The 19,674-nt window shown below is 43.0% G+C and overlaps 2 protein-coding genes across 7 annotated transcripts in view; one reads left to right on the forward strand and one right to left on the reverse strand.

Moving 5' to 3' along the window:
• The window catches only part of LOC146973499 (ligand-dependent corepressor), a 28,727-nt gene extending 21,771 nt beyond the window's left edge, over positions 1-6,956 (forward strand). Inside the window, exon 7 of the mRNA XM_085800091.1 lies at positions 363-6,956. Within this exon, the coding sequence (XP_085656217.1) occupies positions 363-5,016 (4,654 nt within the window). The 3' untranslated portion in view covers positions 5,017-6,956. The remainder of the gene's footprint in view (positions 1-362) is intronic.
• A 2,755-nt stretch (positions 6,957-9,711) lies between these two features.
• The window catches only part of slit1a (slit homolog 1a (Drosophila)), an 86,621-nt gene continuing 76,658 nt past the window's right edge, over positions 9,712-19,674 (reverse strand). For 2 of the 6 annotated variants that reach the window (XM_085800100.1, XM_085800096.1), the window contains 13 exons: positions 18,679-18,750; positions 17,409-17,572; positions 17,195-17,319; positions 16,992-17,089; positions 16,764-16,903; positions 16,460-16,553; positions 16,177-16,314; positions 15,854-16,082; positions 15,634-15,764; positions 15,356-15,549; positions 14,136-14,424; positions 13,262-13,473; positions 9,712-13,163 (listed from right to left, as the gene is read on the reverse strand). In XM_085800100.1, coding sequence (XP_085656226.1) covers positions 12,925-13,163; positions 13,262-13,473; positions 14,136-14,424; positions 15,356-15,549; positions 15,634-15,764; positions 15,854-16,082; positions 16,177-16,314; positions 16,460-16,553; positions 16,764-16,903; positions 16,992-17,089; positions 17,195-17,319; positions 17,409-17,572; positions 18,679-18,750 — 2,125 coding nt within the window. In that variant the 3' untranslated portion in view covers positions 9,712-12,924. The remainder of the gene's footprint in view (positions 13,164-13,261; positions 13,474-14,135; positions 14,425-15,355; positions 15,550-15,633; positions 15,765-15,853; positions 16,083-16,176; positions 16,315-16,459; positions 16,554-16,763; positions 16,904-16,991; positions 17,090-17,194; positions 17,320-17,408; positions 17,573-18,678; positions 18,751-19,674) is intronic. The other 4 variants (XM_085800101.1, XM_085800098.1, XM_085800099.1 and 1 more) reach the window with 3 other exon arrangements.

The following is a 19,674-nucleotide window of genomic DNA, read 5'->3' on the forward strand; positions in this document are numbered from 1 at the left end:
ATCAAGGTGGGCCACAATTACTAATGTCTTGTGCATGTAAAACTTTTTCTTGGTGTATACTGTAACAAAAGGCACCACTGTGCAAGAGGAAAAATGTAATAGTTGTAACAATGTAATTGGTAAAGTTCACTGGATGAAAGGTTCACTTTTAAAATCACTTATTCTTCTAATAAATATGGAATGATAAACATTGTCATACATGTGTGATTTTTTTTTTCTCACAGACATTAAACAATTTTGACAGGGACTTGTGCTGATGGATTTTTCTCCATAAGTGCAAATGTTACCAGTTGATAGTATGAACCAGTGTTGCTGCTTCTTGATATGTAATTACATATATTTTATTCTTTTTTCCCTTTTAGTGAGTCTCCAGACTTGCGTGTTGCAAAGGCAAAAGACCTGCAGTCCACCTCCACGCTGGAACAATTTATGGCCAAACTCTGCCCACACCACCAGAGGCAGATAGTAGATGCCATAGGTTTTCTACAGACGGAGGTCAAAGCACTTGCATCTAGCAATACACAGCAAGCCTCTAACTCTACCTTTGGGGTGCAAGGAAGTGCTTGTTCCACTGCAAAATCTACTGCTGTCACCCCTCAGAAGTCAGGCCCGGAGTTGAGGTTTCTCAGAGAATCCACTCCCAAGGCAGAAGTCCAGGATATGTCTCACTCTATGCCAGGCAGTTGTGCAATGAAAAAATTCCCAGAGGACGCTGTGTCGCTAATAACATCAGTTCCTGCTGACCCCGCTTTGGATCTTCGCAGCCCTGGGTCAGGGAGTAACCATGCTGTGGTCAGTCCCAACACTAAATCAGTGGATTCAGAGAACACTCGTCATGGTGACCATGCACCTCTTAAGATGAAAATCATGACCAGTAACGTTGCCGATGGCAAGAAGTTGTCATGTGTGCTCAATGCCTCTCTTTCATCTCACTGTGACACTTCAGAGGACAGACAGGGTAACTCAAATTCATCCAACAGAACAGAGACTCAAAGTGCTAGACTCAGCTCCTCTGTGAAAAGACAAAATCAAGCTAGTCACACACACCAAGCTAGGCAACGAGAGACTCTTGGGCATGCCAAAGATACACCAACAAAGCTGTTGTCAGTCCACATGACCATTCCTCCAGATTCTCCTCGGACTGCAAGGAAGACCATCAAGGCATCGCCTGATCTCCGAACGAGAGACTCTGGTTGCAGAGGTCTGGTTGACCCTGATCACGGCCACTATGACATTGTTTTTATCGATAAACCAATTACAGAGTGTTTTAAGGAGCGGCGGCGCATACCCCCACGACGCAATGCCAGAAAAAGCACAAGAGGACATATGTATTCAGATGAAATCTGGGAGTTAAAAACTGTCCGTACATTGGCTGGAAGGGGCAACTGTCCAAATCCAATGCCAGAACTGATCACATTGGTTACCCCAAAACAAATTCTTTCAAAGCCTGAGGGTGTACCCCGTTTGGATATGCCTTTTGTTGGAACATGTAGGGAGACCATGAATCAGCAAATGTCCACAGAGGAGTCAGATGAGAGTGTCATACCAGGAACAGGAGATGTGGTAGAGGTAGCAGACAGTGAAGTAGATGTTATAGTTGAAACTAGTCAGACAGGTCAGTGTCAGAGCAAGGGGCAGACTCCTCCACCGTCGCCAATAAGGTCCTCAGCAGAGAACAAAGAAACAGATATTAACACCGATCTAAAACAGGATACAATTGCAGATTTGCCGACAACAAAAGAAGGTGAAGGCATAGCTCAGGCTTCATATGAGGCAGAAAAAGATAATGAGTCTGAGTCTCAAGAGCAAATACCTGAAAGTAAAAAGCAAACAGTGGCAGAAACATCAGAAAATTCTTCAATAGAAGAAGCTGAGACCAAGGTTTCATCAGATAAACAAAACAACAGTGAGCCTCCTCTCCAGGAGAATGATGTCCCATCACCTGTGGATCAAGTCGAGGAAGAAATAGAGGAAAATAAAAGGGAGGATATGGAAGATGAGCAACCTCAGGAACTGCAGCCAGAGACACAGCTACACCCTGACAACTCTGAAGTAATAGAAGAGTCCAAGGTCATAAATTCAGCAGAGCAGCCAGTGGTGAAAGATCTAGAACATGAAACATCTGATGCACCTGTTATTCCTATTGCGACTGAAGGTGATGAGTGTGATGTGTCCACAAAGACACTTGGTGCGCTCTTGAAGGAATTACCACCTTGGCGTAGAAAAAGAGGCACTGCATTCACACCGCCAAAGCATTTACAACAAACAACAGCCATAGTGGGTTATGTTAATGGTAGACCTGTATCGGCTTCTGACAGAAGTCTGCGTCGTAGAGCAAGTAATAGCGCCCCATCGCCGACAAAAACCCCAGTAAAATCCAGTCAGAATGTGCCCAGTAAAACCCCTGATAATTCACCTATTGATTCAGCTGTTGAAAACAAAGATTTGGAGAAACATCTACCTGAAACACACAACCCCGTAAATTTGAGTGAGACTTCTGCTGTGATTGAGCAGGTTACAGAACCATCTCCTGACATAGCACCAAGCCCAACATCAAAAGCTCCTTCAAGGACCAAACAAATCCAGAAACAAAAGAGAGTTCAGAGAGATCAAGGTAGTTCCCCAGCCCTCTCTGATCAGGCTGTTGATAGTCCTCAGAGCACTGATTCCAAACGGCAACTTAGATCAACCAGCCAGAAACCGTCTGGAACTCCAGTATCACCACACCCTTCAAATGCTGCCGCTTCCACTCCATCTCCAAAACCATCTGCTACTCATGTTCTTCAATCTACAGAGCCTCTTCCCTCCCTCCCCCTTCCGCCTCCACTTCCTGCAACTTCTCCTCCCCCTGCACCCTCTGAACAGGCCCAAGAGATCACAGTTTCAGAGACAAGTATGGAATTCAGCGCAGATGAATCTCAGCCGGTAGAGACAACCTCTGACGAATTACAGAAAAACGAAGCAGAAAGTCAATTGGCAGCCAAACAGACACAAATGTCTGAAGAGGTCCTAGACAACAGCAAGAATGAGGAAGAGCAACTTAGCGTTGAGGTAGAAAATCAAAGTCCTGTAAAGACGGAAATGCCATTAAGAAGTAAACGGGTTCACCGGAAAGACGCTGAAGCATCTGATATTGCTTTGCCACAGAAGCCAAATGTAGCATCTTTAGTAAGCCAGGTTGCAAGTGGAAATGATTGTACTCCTTCCGTTTTGGATAAACCCACAAGAATGCCGTTAAGAAGTGAGAGCAGTAAGGCCGAAATGTTCCACCAGTCTGTTACCCAGTCGCCCACTGTGGAAAACAAGAAATTAGCATTGAGATCTCAAAGATTGGCTTCACCCTCTACCAGTGCTCTTGCTGTCTCTGGGAGACAAAGTGATGCAGCTTCCCCTATCAGAATAATGTCCGAAAGAATAACTAAAGCTCAGGTGAAGTCCCCTCCGATGTCGCCTCACAGCTCAGCCGTCTCTGTCATTACACCAAGGCCTGAGCCTCCAAAACCATCTCCAAACAAATTCTTTGCGGCTCTGACTGGAGAGGAAAACCAGCATCTAATTACAAATTTAAACATTAAGTATGATAGAATGCAAAAAGGTTGGGTGCAGATGGACAAAGAGGGTCAGCCGGCAACAAAATACAAAAACAAAGCAGACAGGCAGGCAGCTATATGGAAAAGTAAACGCAGGGCCCGAAAGCCAAAGTTTTCAGAGCACCAGAAATACTCACCAGTCCAAATGCTCTTCATGAAAGGTTATAATCTCACCAGCATTTGTCGCTGGTTCCTTGAATCAACCGAAACAAAGTCTCTTGTCATTGTCAAGAAGGTGAATACGCGTCTTCCGTCAGAAACTCAGCTGTGCTTCCACAGCTCGTCTAGTGGGTCGGGGACCTCTCAGGGGGTATTTCCAAGCCTACAGGCAGAGCGCTTAAAGAAACATTTGAAAAAGTTTGCCATCGCTTCACCTGTAAAGAGCAACCCCAAGAGTCAGAAATTGATTGCTAAAGCCCTTGAGCAAGAGGCAAATGCAGTCAAAGGGAAAGACAGGAGAGAATTTCTCCTCAGTACTGCTCAGACATTGACAACGTCACACTCCTCTACTGAAGCTCCTCTGCAGATGAGTGAGTCCCAGAAATCCTCCAGCAAATCAAAGAATCCAGCTAGTGCAAGGATCTTGAGGAAATACTCTAATATCCGAGGAAAGATGCAGGTTCAGCAAACCAACGTTAGACTGAAAAAGGCCTCAAAAACTTTGAAAACCAACAAAATGAAAAGAATGGCCACCACAAAATCTGCATCAAAGTCAAATCTGAAACCATCTCTGAAGGCACAGAAGTCACCCCTATCTGTCAGTAAACAAGTGAAAGAGTCTGTGGCAAAAATGGAAAGAAGGAAAACATTGATTGACAAAAAAACCGTAAAGCATCCTGTTCAGGAAAGAGCAGTCAAAGCCCAGAGCAGTAGCAGAGCTTCAAGAGACACAACTAAAAGTGAGTTGCCAAAGAGATGCTCTCAGCGACTAGGGTCTCCGAAAGTATCTGAACATAACCCTGGTGACACGTCTAAAAGCAAGATTGAAAATAGAAAGCCAACTGAAGTAGAGAAAGTAGAGGTGGAGAAACCTACAGTCAATAAAATGCATGCTGTGAAAACCCAGACAAAGGAATCAACACAAAGTGCGCCTGCTGATAACAAAGTTTCGGAGAGTGCTGTTGAAACCCCTCAACACAACACGCCGCCTGACCAGGTCCTAACAAGATCCCAGAGAAAAATGGAGGCAGCGGCCCCCCTGACTGGGAGCCCCACTCTTGCTTCAAAGAGGGCCCTTAAGTCCACGACAACGCCGAAAGCGTCTCTGAAATCGGCTAGGAAATCTGAGGAGCCCACGCTGACACGTAGTAGCGCTTTAAAATCGCGTCAGGCAGCCTTGTTGCCTCGTGGTGCAAAAAAATCAGCAACAAAGAGAGCTCAGGAGCTTTTAGAGACCCCAGCTAAGCGCACCAGGACATCAAAATAATACGGACCTGCAGAGAGAGGGAGAGAGAGAGATCGTCTTTATTTTGCGGATATTGTTTTTTTGTGAATATATTGAGAAGGACCAGAAGTATCTATTTTGTATTCTCAGCAAACTCTTCAGAGGATACCTTTTTCAGTAGGCAAACATGTGAAGAAGGAACAGATTTTGAAATTTCATTTTTGCTTTTGTAAAGCTTCAGTGTGAAATTGCAGATGTGATGGATTATTTGCTGAGCCTTGGCTCTGTGTTCAGGGACTCTTGACAAGTTCCTACATGACATCTAGCAGATGTAGTGGCAGTTTTGGCTTTATGTTCCAGCACTCTATGACATGGCTGGAGATAACAATAGTCTATCAAACCTCATTTTAAACGTTGAGTCAACATTAATTAAACTATGATGCAGTTATCAAGGTGATATTAAATTCATTCACCATCCTCTTTTGTTTCTTTTTTGCCATTTTGTATATAATTATTGTTTTAGGTGATAGCATGCACTGCATTTACTGTTTAGAGAGCTGTGAGAAGGGAGATCAGCTTTTGAAAAAAACAAACAAAAAAAAAAAACGTACAGTCGGTAGGCAGTTTGTATCTCCAGCCTGTCTTCTAATCACAACATTGTGAATTTGTGACTGTTGTGACCAGGTGCCTTATTTATGAAGTGTAAAGTAATAGAATGTGTTGCTAAATGTGAAACCTCCTGCCCTCTAGTTGTAACAGCTTTCAGTCCCTCGAGAGGCAGTCCATATTTGCTTCACAAAGCGTGTGCAAATTTCCTAGTGTGTGCCTCGTGCTTCATCTGTAAATTCTTGCGTTGACTGACAGGTTTATTTTATATTTCCCATTTCCCCAGAGCAATACATAAAAATGTTCTTACAAATGTATTAGGTGTCAAAGCAAATACGAGGCTGAATTGTTAAAACAGACATGTGTGCTCTATGTGTTCCAAAACAAAAATGTGTGTTTTTTTTTGTTTTTTTTATCTTCTTATGGTGTTTTGGGTCCGTTTTCATCACCTCTGCAGTCACCTCTCACCACTGCTCCCATTGTTTTCTGCTCATAATAGTGACTTTACTTTAAGAAGCTTACCTGCTTCTGCATGTTACCTTTTGTCAGTGTGAAGACAGTTTCAGAAGCAGAACTGTTTTCATGCCCCTGATCTTTGAAAATACTAACACCGCACCACAAGACTATGCATGCACATTTAGTGCGCATCAAAAAGCTGTACTGAGAAACCAGCTGAGACAACTTTGGGAAACTGGCTTTTCTGTCACGTTGGCAACAATATCTCCAAGCAACAAAGGCCTGAAATATATGTATATTTGGATGGTTTATACACATGGAGTATATGGCCTCTTTAGCATTAATGGCACATTACAGGGTGATAAAGTCCTTCCCTTGATTATTCACAAGTTGGATATGAAAATCTTTGAGGTAGTCTAGACACACTTCTGAGTTGTGTATCCAAGTATGTTGCAGTTTTATTGTTATGTTATTGTGTTTTATTTTCTTTTATTGTCATTGACTGTCAGGCAGATGTTCTCATAATGTGAAGTTTCTTTACTTTCACAGTAGTAACTTGCATTAGTGTATGTATGAAAAATACCAGTTTTAGCACAGTGTTATTATTTTTTTTTTTTATTATAATGGTCAATTCTCTTTAGAGGGTAAATCATCTGTAAATGCAAAAACATGTCCGTCATGTTTTTATTGTTATTTAAGAATGTCATGCAGGTTAATTAATTTAGTAAATCTAAAACAGCCCACCAAATATCAGACTTGAACATGTTTATTCTTTACAGTTGCTATTTAAAGATTTTCATTTTGTATATTAGAAAGAAATAACTGCTTTATTTGTGGTAATCCCAAGAATGATACATCTTTATGTTGAGAACTTTGTATTTTTGCTGGACTTGATATAAAGATGTTTGAATTTTATATAATGTTTGTTTCTTGACTTTTTTTTTTTAGCTGTTGTTAGTGTTATTTAACCAAAGATGAACTACATGTCAGCTCCAACCCAGTTAGGGTTAGGGTTAGAAAACTGGCCCACTGTGTCTGTGGCCTCCCTCAAGAGCTGGAGATAAGGTCATCTTACACTTACACATAGAAAGAGAAGCCCAAATGCTTCTAACTCTCTCACCAACACACACAATGATCCATTAAGCTCCTCATTTCTTAATTCCCTGCTATGCAGATATTTACAGCCGTTCTGGGCAGTTGAGGCACCAGTTTTCCTGCTGGACTGTGCCTGCGTGGTTTTTTTTCAGTCTGCCAGCTTCATGGAATGACTTGATGTAGCCAATGAAGGCATTTCGCATGACGGGGGCCTGCCACGACCTGCCATACGGCTCACAGGCAAGAGTCCTGAGCACCGCAGGAAGCTCCCACTGTGGGACAGATTGGTAAACAGTTTGTTGCCTTCACCTCAGGCCCTGTAGAAAACATAGGTGAATGAACAATGACTTTCCACCAAAAGCATCATGACATGGGAAAATTGGTGATTCAAATGTTGTCTGCCCAACTGAAACTCAAAATATGACCAAAATAAATAAACAATATCTTCAGTGAGGATGTTTAGATTCACAGACATCACCGGTGTCAACGGTTGTATCTAGCTGAGACATACACATTTGTTACAGTATTTGTAGCTCCTGAGCTGTTGGAGTAGAAATGAAATACAACTGAGGTATTTTCCACTTGGAGCACTGACTCTTTGCTGACCTTTTGTGGCTCCCGGTCTTCATCCAAGGAAAGTGACACTCTACATGTGGTGAGTACATGTATTTCACTCAGCTTATATTTTACGAGGCTCCCCTGTTGCCCAACCCTCCAAATTTCCATTCAGTTAACAGAGGGAGACGTGAATAGGAAGTATTGTGTTTCCACAGTTGTTAGTTGTGGCTACAAACTGTGCCAAGTTGTTTCAGCTTGTTTTGTTAGCATTTTGCCAAATTGGCACCATTCAATCTACACTGATTTAGCCAGAAGGAATTCTTGTCCAGTGTATTAATGGATGTAAGGTTAAATGTGGCTGCTGAAGGAAAGTTAAAAACACAGTGGTTTTAAATTAAGTTGAAAGGAGTTTGGTTTGCTCAGATTTGTGTATGAACATCTCTTATAATTATGGGTTCAGATTGGACCGGGTTGACTATCTTGTACACAGTTCCCTGTTTTTTCTTTTCTTCTTCACATGCTGATGGCTGAGAATATTACTGTCAGATAGTGCACCCACTATTAAACATGAAAGGAGGCTCCCACATGCTTGAGCTTTACACTGCTGATTTGTATTATCAGAACAGACATGTCCTGTGATTTTCAGTCTCCTTCTGCACCGAATGCCCACCGCAATGGCGTCGCTTTGGTTTGTGAGCACACTTGATGTCCGTCTACATAAAAAGTAATCATTTTGTGTGTGGAAAAGATGCTACATCTGAGCACCCACAATGCATGCATACATGCTTCAACCAAGGCGGCGGCCAAAACCACCCAGGCTGCCTGCCGTTGCCTTATATGGGCAGAGAAAATGATGAAATATTCTGAGCTAGAGTGAGCTGCAGATACTGTATTATACTAATCCGTGGGTCACGCATATCAGTGAACCGAAAATCACTCTCCTCAGTTCTATAGGACATTTAAAGGACTTTTAACTCATTATTTTGTTTTTAATAGCCACACTTCAGTGCCTCTTTTGCCATTTTTATCCCCAAAAGAGATCTGAAAAGGATGTATCTGCAGCAGCGGTGGGCAAAGTCCATGTTTACCTGGTGAACATAATAGACCATTCAGATATCTCTCAAAGACTAAATTAGAGGGAGGAAACTTGCTTTCAATTATGCATTTTTTTTCTCTGTCTAAAGGCTGTGGAAATAAGCAACTAGTTAACAAGATAAGTGAAATCTATTAGGAAATAATTTGTCAACATTGAGTTTCCAGTTTGTTCTGCTGGCGCCAAGTGGCTAAAATAATGAACACTGACTAGTGAATTACCAGCTGGCTCAGTCAAACCTCAGTCTTTCTTGGGCAATGTGCTGCAGTTCTCATCAATGATGATCTCTAAGGGTTGTGACTAACAACCCCTTCCTGGCATTAAAATGCAGACTAATTTGTCTGCATTTTCATGCCAGCACTGAGGCCAAATCTAATAAGTTATTTTCTGCTTATACCTATCTGTCTTGAACCACTGAAGGACCATCATTCCCTTCACTCTTGTGTGGGAATGGGTAATTACATAGGTAGGCAGGTGAGACCTGGTCTGTTCTGCTGTAGCAGATTATGAGAAAACTTTAAAAATTAATCACAGTGAATGTATTTCTTCCTCTAAATATACCTGCAGGTGTCACCACTCACACCCAGATAGGTCTGTGCTCTGTCAGCTGGGTGAAGTGCAGCTTCTTGGCTTGTTGCAGAGTAGCTGTGATTCTCCCCAGAAATCCACTTCCAAAGAAAACAGCTTTATTCCCATCCACTCCTGCTCAGCATTCCCACTCTCTTGATAAATACCAGTCAGCACTCAGGAGTGTTAAGTAGTTAATCCCCAGTTGTTCATTTTTGGCAGAGAGCTTGTCTCCGAAAAAACAAACAAACAAAACCCCCCCCCAAAAAAACAAGGTTCATTTAGCAGCTTCCAGTGATATGAAATTGTTTAATTTCAAAGTTTTGGGCTTTTATGTCAAAAAGAAAAAAAAAACAGACAACTCATTCTTTAAAAGCACACACATTTAAGTTTAATTAATGAAAAGAGTGGAGGTTTGGTAAACATTTTGTCGGTGGCACTACATACATTCAGCATTATTTGGGAGTTTTTCAGTTCAATCCCACCATCAATCCTGTAACAAAAAAGCAAACAGACAGAACCCAACCAGGGATATTTCTTAAGTTTTTGCACCAGTTCAATACAACAGAGACATTGTGTCGTTTACAATAACATATTTATGTATACAGTTCATATGATGGAAAAATCTGTGTTTCTGGTCACGTGACCAGATAACTGAATTACATCTCAATATAGCACAAGCACCACTAAGATGTCTACCAGGAAGTTGAATGCACCAGTCTAGTACAGATCAGTGCAGAGGAAGGAAAGGAGACATGAAAAGAGAGCCACATTCGACTAAATATGCACCTTTATGAGGCACAAAGCCTAAGAATTACAGTGACTGTTCATCAGTATCCTTTATGAGATCTTCTTTTAATGTTATTGTACACCACTGGGATCACATCAACAGCATGTAAAACAAAGTTAACATGGGTAGCAATATGAATAGGAGCTCTGTGACGTGGCATTGTACCGAGCTGAGACCCGAGTCTGCAGCCTTTCACACTATAAAGAGACTTTGAACATTTAGATCAGCAAAATGGATAAACACAATCCCAATCTGCAGGGAGAACAATGCCTTAAGCCATCCTGATGGACTGTCGCTTATTCAACAGTATGTGATTTCTATTATCTTACATTGGAAACTAAATAACAGCTAAAAGTTACCACTTCATGAGTAAGCATAGGTCATATTTATCTATACACATTTATACATTCAGGTATGACTGTTGTGTTGTGTCACTGTAATTGGCACCATTTCTTCTTTTTTTGTGTGTGGAAAGCCAGTCAGAACTGACAGACATCGAAATGTCCAGACCTTTCTCATTTATCATCTGTCAGTAGTAGGCATGTTATGCTTCACACGGTCGCCTATCCCAACAGATTTAGGATGATACTCCTTTAACATGTTCATTGTCCACAGAGGCAACTTCATCCTATTTCTTCTGGCTTGACAGCAGCTTATGATCAGTTGAGCTTGACTACTTTTAACTCTGTTGAACTAAAGACGCCTTCTTTCTATGGCAAACAACTCTCAAAAATAAACTGATAGAAATACAACCCAGCACATCAACAAAAAGAACATGAAAACAATCAGAAGCCTTTTACATGTGGTATGGTAATTACAAGGTAAATTTGAAGGGGGACGTTTTGTAATCCCAACTCCTGCAGCAAATGAGGAATGTCTGAGCCAGAGAGAAGAAAAACACTGTCGTAACTCGCCATTAAGTGATGTTACAAATACCTTACAGATTTTTATGCTATTTTTTTATTCATTATTTTACCTTTTTTCATCTTTTTGCAATTTTTGAAAATATTTGAAAGTCAACATTTATGCCTTTCACTTTCTACAGGAAAATGCCTTTAGATAAAATAAATAAAAACAAGCACAGACTCTCATGAATTAGATGTAATATTCACATGGAAGACAACATATACAATATTAAACATATTTCTAGACCAATACTGCCTCCTATACAACAAGGCCAACCTGCTGCTGTATTCTTGGCCAATTAACGTAATTAATTACCTTGTTGGAGCAAGTGAGATCAACAAATAAAAACACCTAAGGAACCAACTGAATGCCTTTCCACCGGTCCCAAAGCTTCCAGAAACAGACTTACTCTTTAACATAGAAAAATACTATACCAAAAATGAAATACAAATATATATATATTAGAATCTGTTAGGCATTTCTATATAAAGGGTTGTTGGGGAGGGATGGGGGCAGCTAAAGGAGTTAGGTTGCATCATGAGAAAAAATATAACAAAATGTAACAAAAATAAAAACAATATCAATCAAAATCAATATGAGAAATTAGACATAACAACAACAAAAAAAAAATCTGAAGATGATTCTGCAACCTTTTGTTTTGTAATAACATTTATAATGATATTAAGAAGCTCTACATATTTGTTGGCAAACTCTTCTCCACACATGCAACAGTTTGCACAAGTTTAATACTGCAAGCATCAAGAGGGGCCGGGCTAAATGGCCTCCTGCTCAAAAAGGGGTGGGATTATGCTGATCATCCTAACCCTGAGGCAATGCATGCTGGGTTAGTACCACTGGGCACTGCCAGCACCAGATTTGTTTTCTTGTACGAACAGAACAGACAGTTGCACCACACGAAGCCCTCTCACTTTTACAAGTGGTAAGACTGTGTGTTAATGTATGTATGCCATGCATGTGTGATCATATACTTCACAGAGGTGAATGACTGTTGTTTTCAGTGCTGCTAGTCAGTGCAGTCTCTATTTGTATGGAGTTTCTATGTTACGGTACCTCACAGCACAACCACTGTGACACCAGACCACCTGGCCTCGAAGCCACGACATCCACACTGGATTATGTGCCGCTCTAACTCTACCATTTCTTTGTTCGCTTGTACATGTGCATGTGTGGATGGATGGACCGTATCCTGGCAGAGAAATTGCTACACCGAACCAACTACAAACTTTTAACTGAACCCAAACCACACCCAGCCCCGTCCAGGTAACCCAGCCAAGCTCAACTCAAGATAGCTTTGCCAAGTCAAACGGTCCAGCTCTCTTTGTCTCCCTCTGTTTCTCTGACTTTTCGTTCGTTCTCTGCCTCTCCTCTTCCACTCTTAGCCAGGCCGGACCCCCAACTGTCCTCACTGCCTCCACGAAGTAAAGATTGTAGATGGTGGCTAGGCTGTCAGAGGCCTCACAGATGGATGGGGAATTCACACTGGGTAAATTGGGTTGGAGGGATGCCTCACTCTGAATGCAACACCTTTGAAATCTCTGGACCCCTTTGGAACAATGTTGCAGATACAATGGTTTTGTTGCCGTTGTTGTCACTTCTACATTGTTGCACATGATGTTGGTTTCTCTGTGTTACTGTAGGTCACACACCCTTGGAAGGGGAGGAAATGTCCTATTTTACAAACATTGTTGTCCATAATATATAGATAGAGGTTTTATATATATTCTTTATAATCTCTCTTTCTTTCTTTCCCTCCCTCGCTTTCCTCCAGTCCTCTCTCTTCCTCACTTCCGTCCTTCCTTGCTTCCTTCCTTTCTATCTTCTGCTCTGCGGCAGCGGCGGGAAACGTGAGTGAATGGTGCTACATGCAGCCCACACAGCCACACTTGATGGTCTTTTCCACCTCCTCGCTGAAGGAGGTCCCATCGCTGCACTCAAAGGTGTATTTCCGGCGCTTCATCCGCTGGCTGGCGCAGCAGGCCCCCGTGTCACAAGCTCCGGTACACTCCACCCAAGAGACCACGCGTGTTGTCTGGCAGATGGCGTAGCCTCGCTGTACCTGGTAGAAGTCTCGCACGGGCTCCCCTCGACACTCAGACTCTGGAAACAACCACAGACATGAGTCGTTACTTTATATCACAATTAAAAAATATAGTTATACATAAGTATAAAATTGTGGTGTAGACTAGCAAACCAACCTGCGTCACAAAGTTCCCCGGTGTAGCCACTTTCACAGTGACAGTAGGCATCTCCTGTGTCTGAGATCTGGCAGCGACCATGTTTGCAGGACAGGCGGCGGCAGGGGTTGAAGAGCTCCCCCTGCTGGTTACACAGGGCGCCGCGGTAACCCTCCACACACTCGCAGCGGTAAGACTGAGCGTCCAGTGGGATGCACTTGCCATGGACGCACCTGGTTAGAGGTGAAAAAAACCTTCAAATTTCCTGCCCAAAAAATATTTAAGGAGCATTTACAAAGACTGGACGATTAACTAAACAGATCTTAAAACATTACATGATTTAGATCCTCTCATGACTTATTCCTTTGTCATATGAACTTCATTTTATAATATTTTGAACTGTCACATGCTTCTGTGCAACTAATGTTGGCCTGCCTCCACCCAGAGCAAAGATAGCACCATTGATGAGATGAGCACAAACACTTTGGTTTTAAAATGCATTTCTACGTTTCCACCTGGCATTCACTTTATTGTTTATTTTTGAACTCTTAAAATAGAGACCTGAGGAAATGCCGCTGGCCCTGCTATAGTTTTAAAACAGGTTGTACTCTGGACATGAAAAAACTGAGACCTTTGGAAAGGATGACACAGACTGGCTGCATACACATTGTTGCATCAATATCAGTAGTATCAAATATTGTGAATACTTAGACCACTATGTTTGTTTGGTAGCATTTTGACGGCAGAACTTGTCACAGGACGTTTAAACATAACATTGTGTTGATGCTTTTGTTTTAGAACAAGATATGGGTCCTTCCTCTATCGTATGGAAAGACAACAGGCACAACAAAATCTTTGTTATGCATTAAAAATTCAATCCCATTTGCGAACATACTTGCTGCCCTGGCAGGGGTTGCTAGCAGGCTGGTCACAGTGCGGCCCACTCCAGCCTGGCTGGCAGTGGCACACTGGTCCCTGGATCCCATCAGGCTGACAGATGCCATGTACGCAGTAGATCTTCTTGCAGGGCTCGCAGCCCGGTACCACGCCAGGCTTCATCTGGGTCTTGGTGAAGTCCTGGAGTTCGTTGTTGATGTAGAGGTTCTGGATACAGCCATGGAAACTTGAGCCGTTCTGTAGCTGCCAGAGACGGAAAGCACCTGAGTGTATGTCCACTGGCATGCCTGGAGGAAGAGAGAGAAAACAGATGATGTTTATATGTGTGAGGACACTGATGCTGGACCACAAACAGACAGCTAACGAAGGGCTGGTATGAGTGTAATGGAGGAGGGAATTTTCAAACACATGTGTCCAAACAGTGCATATACAGTTTGTCAAATTAATATAAGCAACTCTTTTTCATGTTGACATTGATATTTTGCATTTGCACCACAAGACACATCATCCTTGAAAGAGGACAGCAAAAGGCAAAGAGGTATGGGGGGATGTCTCCTGCAGTGTTGTACAACTGAGAAACAGCACAACACAGCACAACACAGCACTGACACAAACTGTAGAGACTTTGAGCCACTCCTGAGCAAAACTGTTATAGTGTATCAGCCCTGAAACGAGCTGCATCATAACATGAACCAGCAAACTTTTTTTTATTTATTTTTTTTAAAATTTTGTCAAGAGTGGCTAAATCTCAAATTACATGTAAGTACAGTTGCATTTTGTGCAAGCAAAGTCCATGCAAATACAAAACAAATCTGAAGACTGTGTCTGGTAGTTCTTCTGATCATCACTAGAGGGCGTGCTCTGTAAAAACACTGTAAAAATGTGCTCTGACAAAAAAGGTCTATTGAACGCTAAAGTAGTGTAAAGTATTTTGATAATCTGTCATTTCTGAGAGTTATGTGTTATTATCTGATGAGGTGATTAGGTAATTTAATCACTTCAAATCGAGTCTGTGCATAATGTATTGGGACGTTTGAGGTTATTTTTGTATTGTTTCAGTGAGTGGGCCCCTAGCAAACACAGTCATGACTAAAGGTGAGTATGGTGTGGGTGGAGGTAGGACGGGGGTTGCATGGTTAAGGGGAGGGGTTGGTTGCGGTGGTGACAAAGCGAGGGGGGAGGGGTGGTGATTGACAGTAGTGTAGTAGATAAGAGTGCCTGCAGAGGAGGGAGGTGTGTTCTGGAGAGGGCCCCTACCCCCCACGTATAGCGGAGCCTCCCCGTTGAGGGGCCGCACCGCCCCAAAGCTATCCATTGTGGTAGGGAGACCTCCATCAATGGACAGGTTCACCATCTGATCGAAGGTCACCAGCTCCACTGTGTGGAACTGACCATCGTTGATGGTCTCAGTACTGGAAGAAGGAAACAGAGATACGACATAAGATAGAGCTCATGTGCTGTGACAATAAAGTTGAGCTGTTTGAAAGACACCTTACCTGTAGATGGCGTGGCCTGGCTGGCTGCCGGGGTCGTAGCTGACCTTGACATGACCTTGGTAGAGTTCCACTGCAATATGATCATTGTCTCCATTGTACAGCAAAATGCCGTTATCCTCAGCTGTTGACACCTGCAGAGAGAAAATGTATTGTGAGTTTGAATTATCCAGGTGTTAGAAAGTCAGAGAAATCATTGTTTACATGTTAACTGTGGGATTACCTGCAGGGTGATGTTAGCCTGAGGCCAGTTCTTGAGGTCAGAGAGCAGTAGGTAGGAGTCTCTGTCGATGAAGTTGACACTGACCAGCTTCTCGCATCGTGGCCCCCCAAACTCTGGAGGACACTGACAGAGGGCTCGTCCTCCGTGCTCCACACATGGGGCGTTGTTCTGGCAGTCAGCCAGCTCACACAGGGAAAGTGGAGATGGAGGAACCTCACACAGTTGACCGCTGTAACAGGAGACAGGGCGCGGGGTTATTTTGATGAAGATGATGTAGTAAAGCAGAGCAGACGAAGTGAAGACAACGTAAAGCTTCTTCTCACCTGTATCCTTCAGGACAGACGCAGGAGTATCCGTTAAGCTCGTCCACACAGTGAGCTCCGTTCTGACAGCGATGCTCCTCACAGTCATTATAGTCTACACTACAGTCATCACCGACATAACCAGGAGAACACACACACCTGCAATACACAGACACAACGCAGGAATGAAGCTGAGCTCAGACAACGCTGCAGCACATCCACATCTGTGCAGAACATCTGTTTCTCGACATATAACTTTGTCATTTGTCACTAACTGTCTGATGCACAGGCAGCAAAGTCTTACTTAGGTCCAGTGGAGGTGATGAGGCAGGTAGACTGATGTTGGCAGGGGCTACGTCCTGGGGCACACACATCCTCCATTTCTTCACACATGTCCCCTACACAGGAGAATAAAAAAAAATGTTACACAACACAGAGCAAGAACCATCCTGCAAAAACATCAAAACAATTATTCTAAAACAAAATAAGCATATTTCATTTTTCATTTTTCAAGGGGAAAAAAAACAACCTCTAAAAATACTTTCACATGTAAAGAAGCTGAATAATCTTTGTCTTTTCTATTCTTAGTTGTGTTGAGAAGTGCAAACCTGTGTAGTAGGGGGGACAAAAACAAGTGTAGTTGTTGACTCCATCAATGCAGGTTGCTCCGTTTTCACAGTCGTTGTCTTCGCAGTCGTCAATGTTGATTTGGCAAGTGGGGCCCTCAAAGCCCAGTGGACAGGTGCAACTGTAAAAACATACACAAATATAACCTCAGAATAACAAACAAGATGTAATTCATTAGTCACACTCATTTCAGAGCTTGTCTTCCTTACGTGTATATTCCCTCCAAATCCTCATTCACTTGGCAGGTTCCTCCGTTGGCACATGGATTTCTCACACAGGCGTTCATAGCTGTCTCACAGTTCTTGCCCTGAGGCAGAGAAGAGTGTTAATGTTTATGTTTTGCTATAAATAATGCACACAGAACCTGAATTAGGTTAATTTAAGTGGATATTCACAGAGGTGGAGCTCTTACCTTGAATCCTGGAGGACAGCTGCACCTGTAGATCTCCACCAGGTCGCTGTGACAGATGCCTTGGTTCAGACAGGGACTGGACAGACAGGGGTTACACTTGGCCAGCACTGAAGTGTCCACATCTCCTGAAGCAATGTAAAAACAGGTAAGAATCAATTGCATCTGGATACTAGTGTCACTGGGGTCAGGTTTCCGTGCCAACAAAATAACTCACCTGTGCATTCAAACTTCTTTGCAGGTGTGGTGAGCAGCAGTTTTCCCTCCATGCCATGCGGGCCAGCACAGCGTGCGATGCCAGGCTCTTTGTAGCCCGTCTTCACCCAGTCAGATAACCAACGCAGGCGGCAGTCACAGTACAATGGATTGGCACCAATTGCCCTGATAAAACAAAGATAATATATTTATTAATTATACTTTTCTACCTCATTTATAGTAGAAGATTCATTCTGGTCGTGTCTATGCAGTACCGCCCTTTCACCAGCAGGTGTCTCTATACACAAACAAACCAAAGCAAACTCAACTTGGCCAACTATACAACTAAAACACAGCATCTCGGAGAATATAATGGATTTAAAGTTTAATGCTCAATGCCACTTTGTGCCGTTTATCATCTGGAGGAGGGCCTCTCAATTATAAGCAAAGGTGTGAACAGAGGGCACTCTTAACCTCTTCTGTCATGGTGGTCGTGAATCAATGGCGCTCTGTCCTCCTGCTGGATGCACAAACACTCTTGAATCGATGCTGTTCCATTACGGTGGAGCACAGGCTCATCTTTCAGGCCGGTCCAATAGCTGACACCTGACATCTGCTAACATGAAAGCCACTTGACTGTGACTGTGGATCAATGGCTCCCCCCTCACCCTGTTTTCATGCAGCCTTGACTCCTGTCCTTCTCTACATAAAATGTCTTTGTTTAGTCCTTCTTATCCTCCCCTGCTTCCTCTCTGACTCTGACACTGATAGGTCTATTGATCAGTGACTGTCATGGGATGATGTGAGTATCCAGGCTGGGTGGCAGCGAAAGATACCGCTGTGTAGTTTTACACACGACTGCAAGTTCATGCGTAACGGCTGCACACACCACACACCCGACGGACACACACAAAATTACAGACATAAATAAACAAACCAAAACAAATACTGGAATCCACAGACCGTGGAGAATGCGTGTGTGTTGGTGAACGTGCATGCGTGTCTCAGAGATGTCACAGGGAGATGAGACAGTAGAGGGGTCTGTGTGTTGCTTTAACCACAGGACTGCGGCTGATTGAGGGAGGGCTCGGCTCATGTGGAGCCCACCAAAGAGGACTACAGACAGGCCACTGTGAACCACACTCTCTGCCTGTCTGACCAGACCCCCTCCGTGTGCCTGAAAGTGTGTGTGTGTGTGTGTCTGGACTTCGCAAAAATCAGTGCAGACAGTATCACATTGGCTGCCATTTGGACATACAGTTGTGTATGTGCGTGCGGGTGTCTCTACTTACAAGTGGGAGAGAGAGGTCACGTCGCTGAAGATGCCATCAGGAAGCTCGGAGACTTCGTTGCCATGAAGAGACCTTAGGAGTGATGGAGAAAGGAAACGACAGAAAAGAAAAATTAGCACCCACACACATATTTCATTGTGAGAGAAGAGAAAACTTTATTGGTTAGTTGCCTGACAGAAAATGAAATTGCAACTATTTTCATAGCCAATAAATCAAGTGAGTCACATTCAAAGCAAAAAAAGGCAAAACATTTGCCCATTCCAACTCGAGTGTGAGGATTTTCTCTTTTCTCCTGACACACTATTGAATATCTTTGGGTTTTGAATCAAAATGAGCAATTTGAACATGTTACTTTGGGAAACAGATCAGCATTCTTCCAACATTATACAACCTAAACGTTGAATCGAATAACTGGCCCATCTATCTACCATGAAAAAATAAATCCTAGCTGCCTGCAGCTCAAGACGCTACACTTTGTTTTTCGGACAACTAAAACCAGGGATAACAGGGAAACTGCAGAGGAGTATTTCAGTATTTCAGTGTTGTGTTGGCATTCTAAATGAGCGGTAGGTGGTTTGTATTTCTGGTCGAGCCTTGTGCAGCTGGCAAAGATGTGAGGCTCTGTAAGTCTGGAAAAGACTGGTGTCAAGTTTCTATGTGTGTCTGGCTGGCAGGGCCAACAAGGATACAGAGGGAGGGGTGGGGTGGGGTGGAGGACGGGGGGTGGGGAGGGGGGTAAAAGAGTCGCACCACATGCAGGACAGAGAAAAATATTTGTGTAACGCGTGTGTGCAGATGAACAGGTATATTTACGTGCTTGCATATGCACATAGGCATGTTTCTAAATGTTTGTGTGCGTATATAGTTTACTGCTGTTTCCCCCTGTTGTTCTCTGCCTACTGTCTAGGGTGACAAGCCAACACGGCTTAATGGCTTGATGACTGATGGCTGCTGTAATCCACCAGGTCATTACCACCTCCAACCCTCAGCTGACCA

Source organism: Trachurus japonicus, chromosome 15, assembly GCF_045865225.1.
Source record: "Trachurus japonicus isolate A0001 chromosome 15, Traja_1.0".
Lineage (NCBI taxonomy): Eukaryota > Metazoa > Chordata > Actinopteri > Carangiformes > Carangidae > Trachurus > Trachurus japonicus.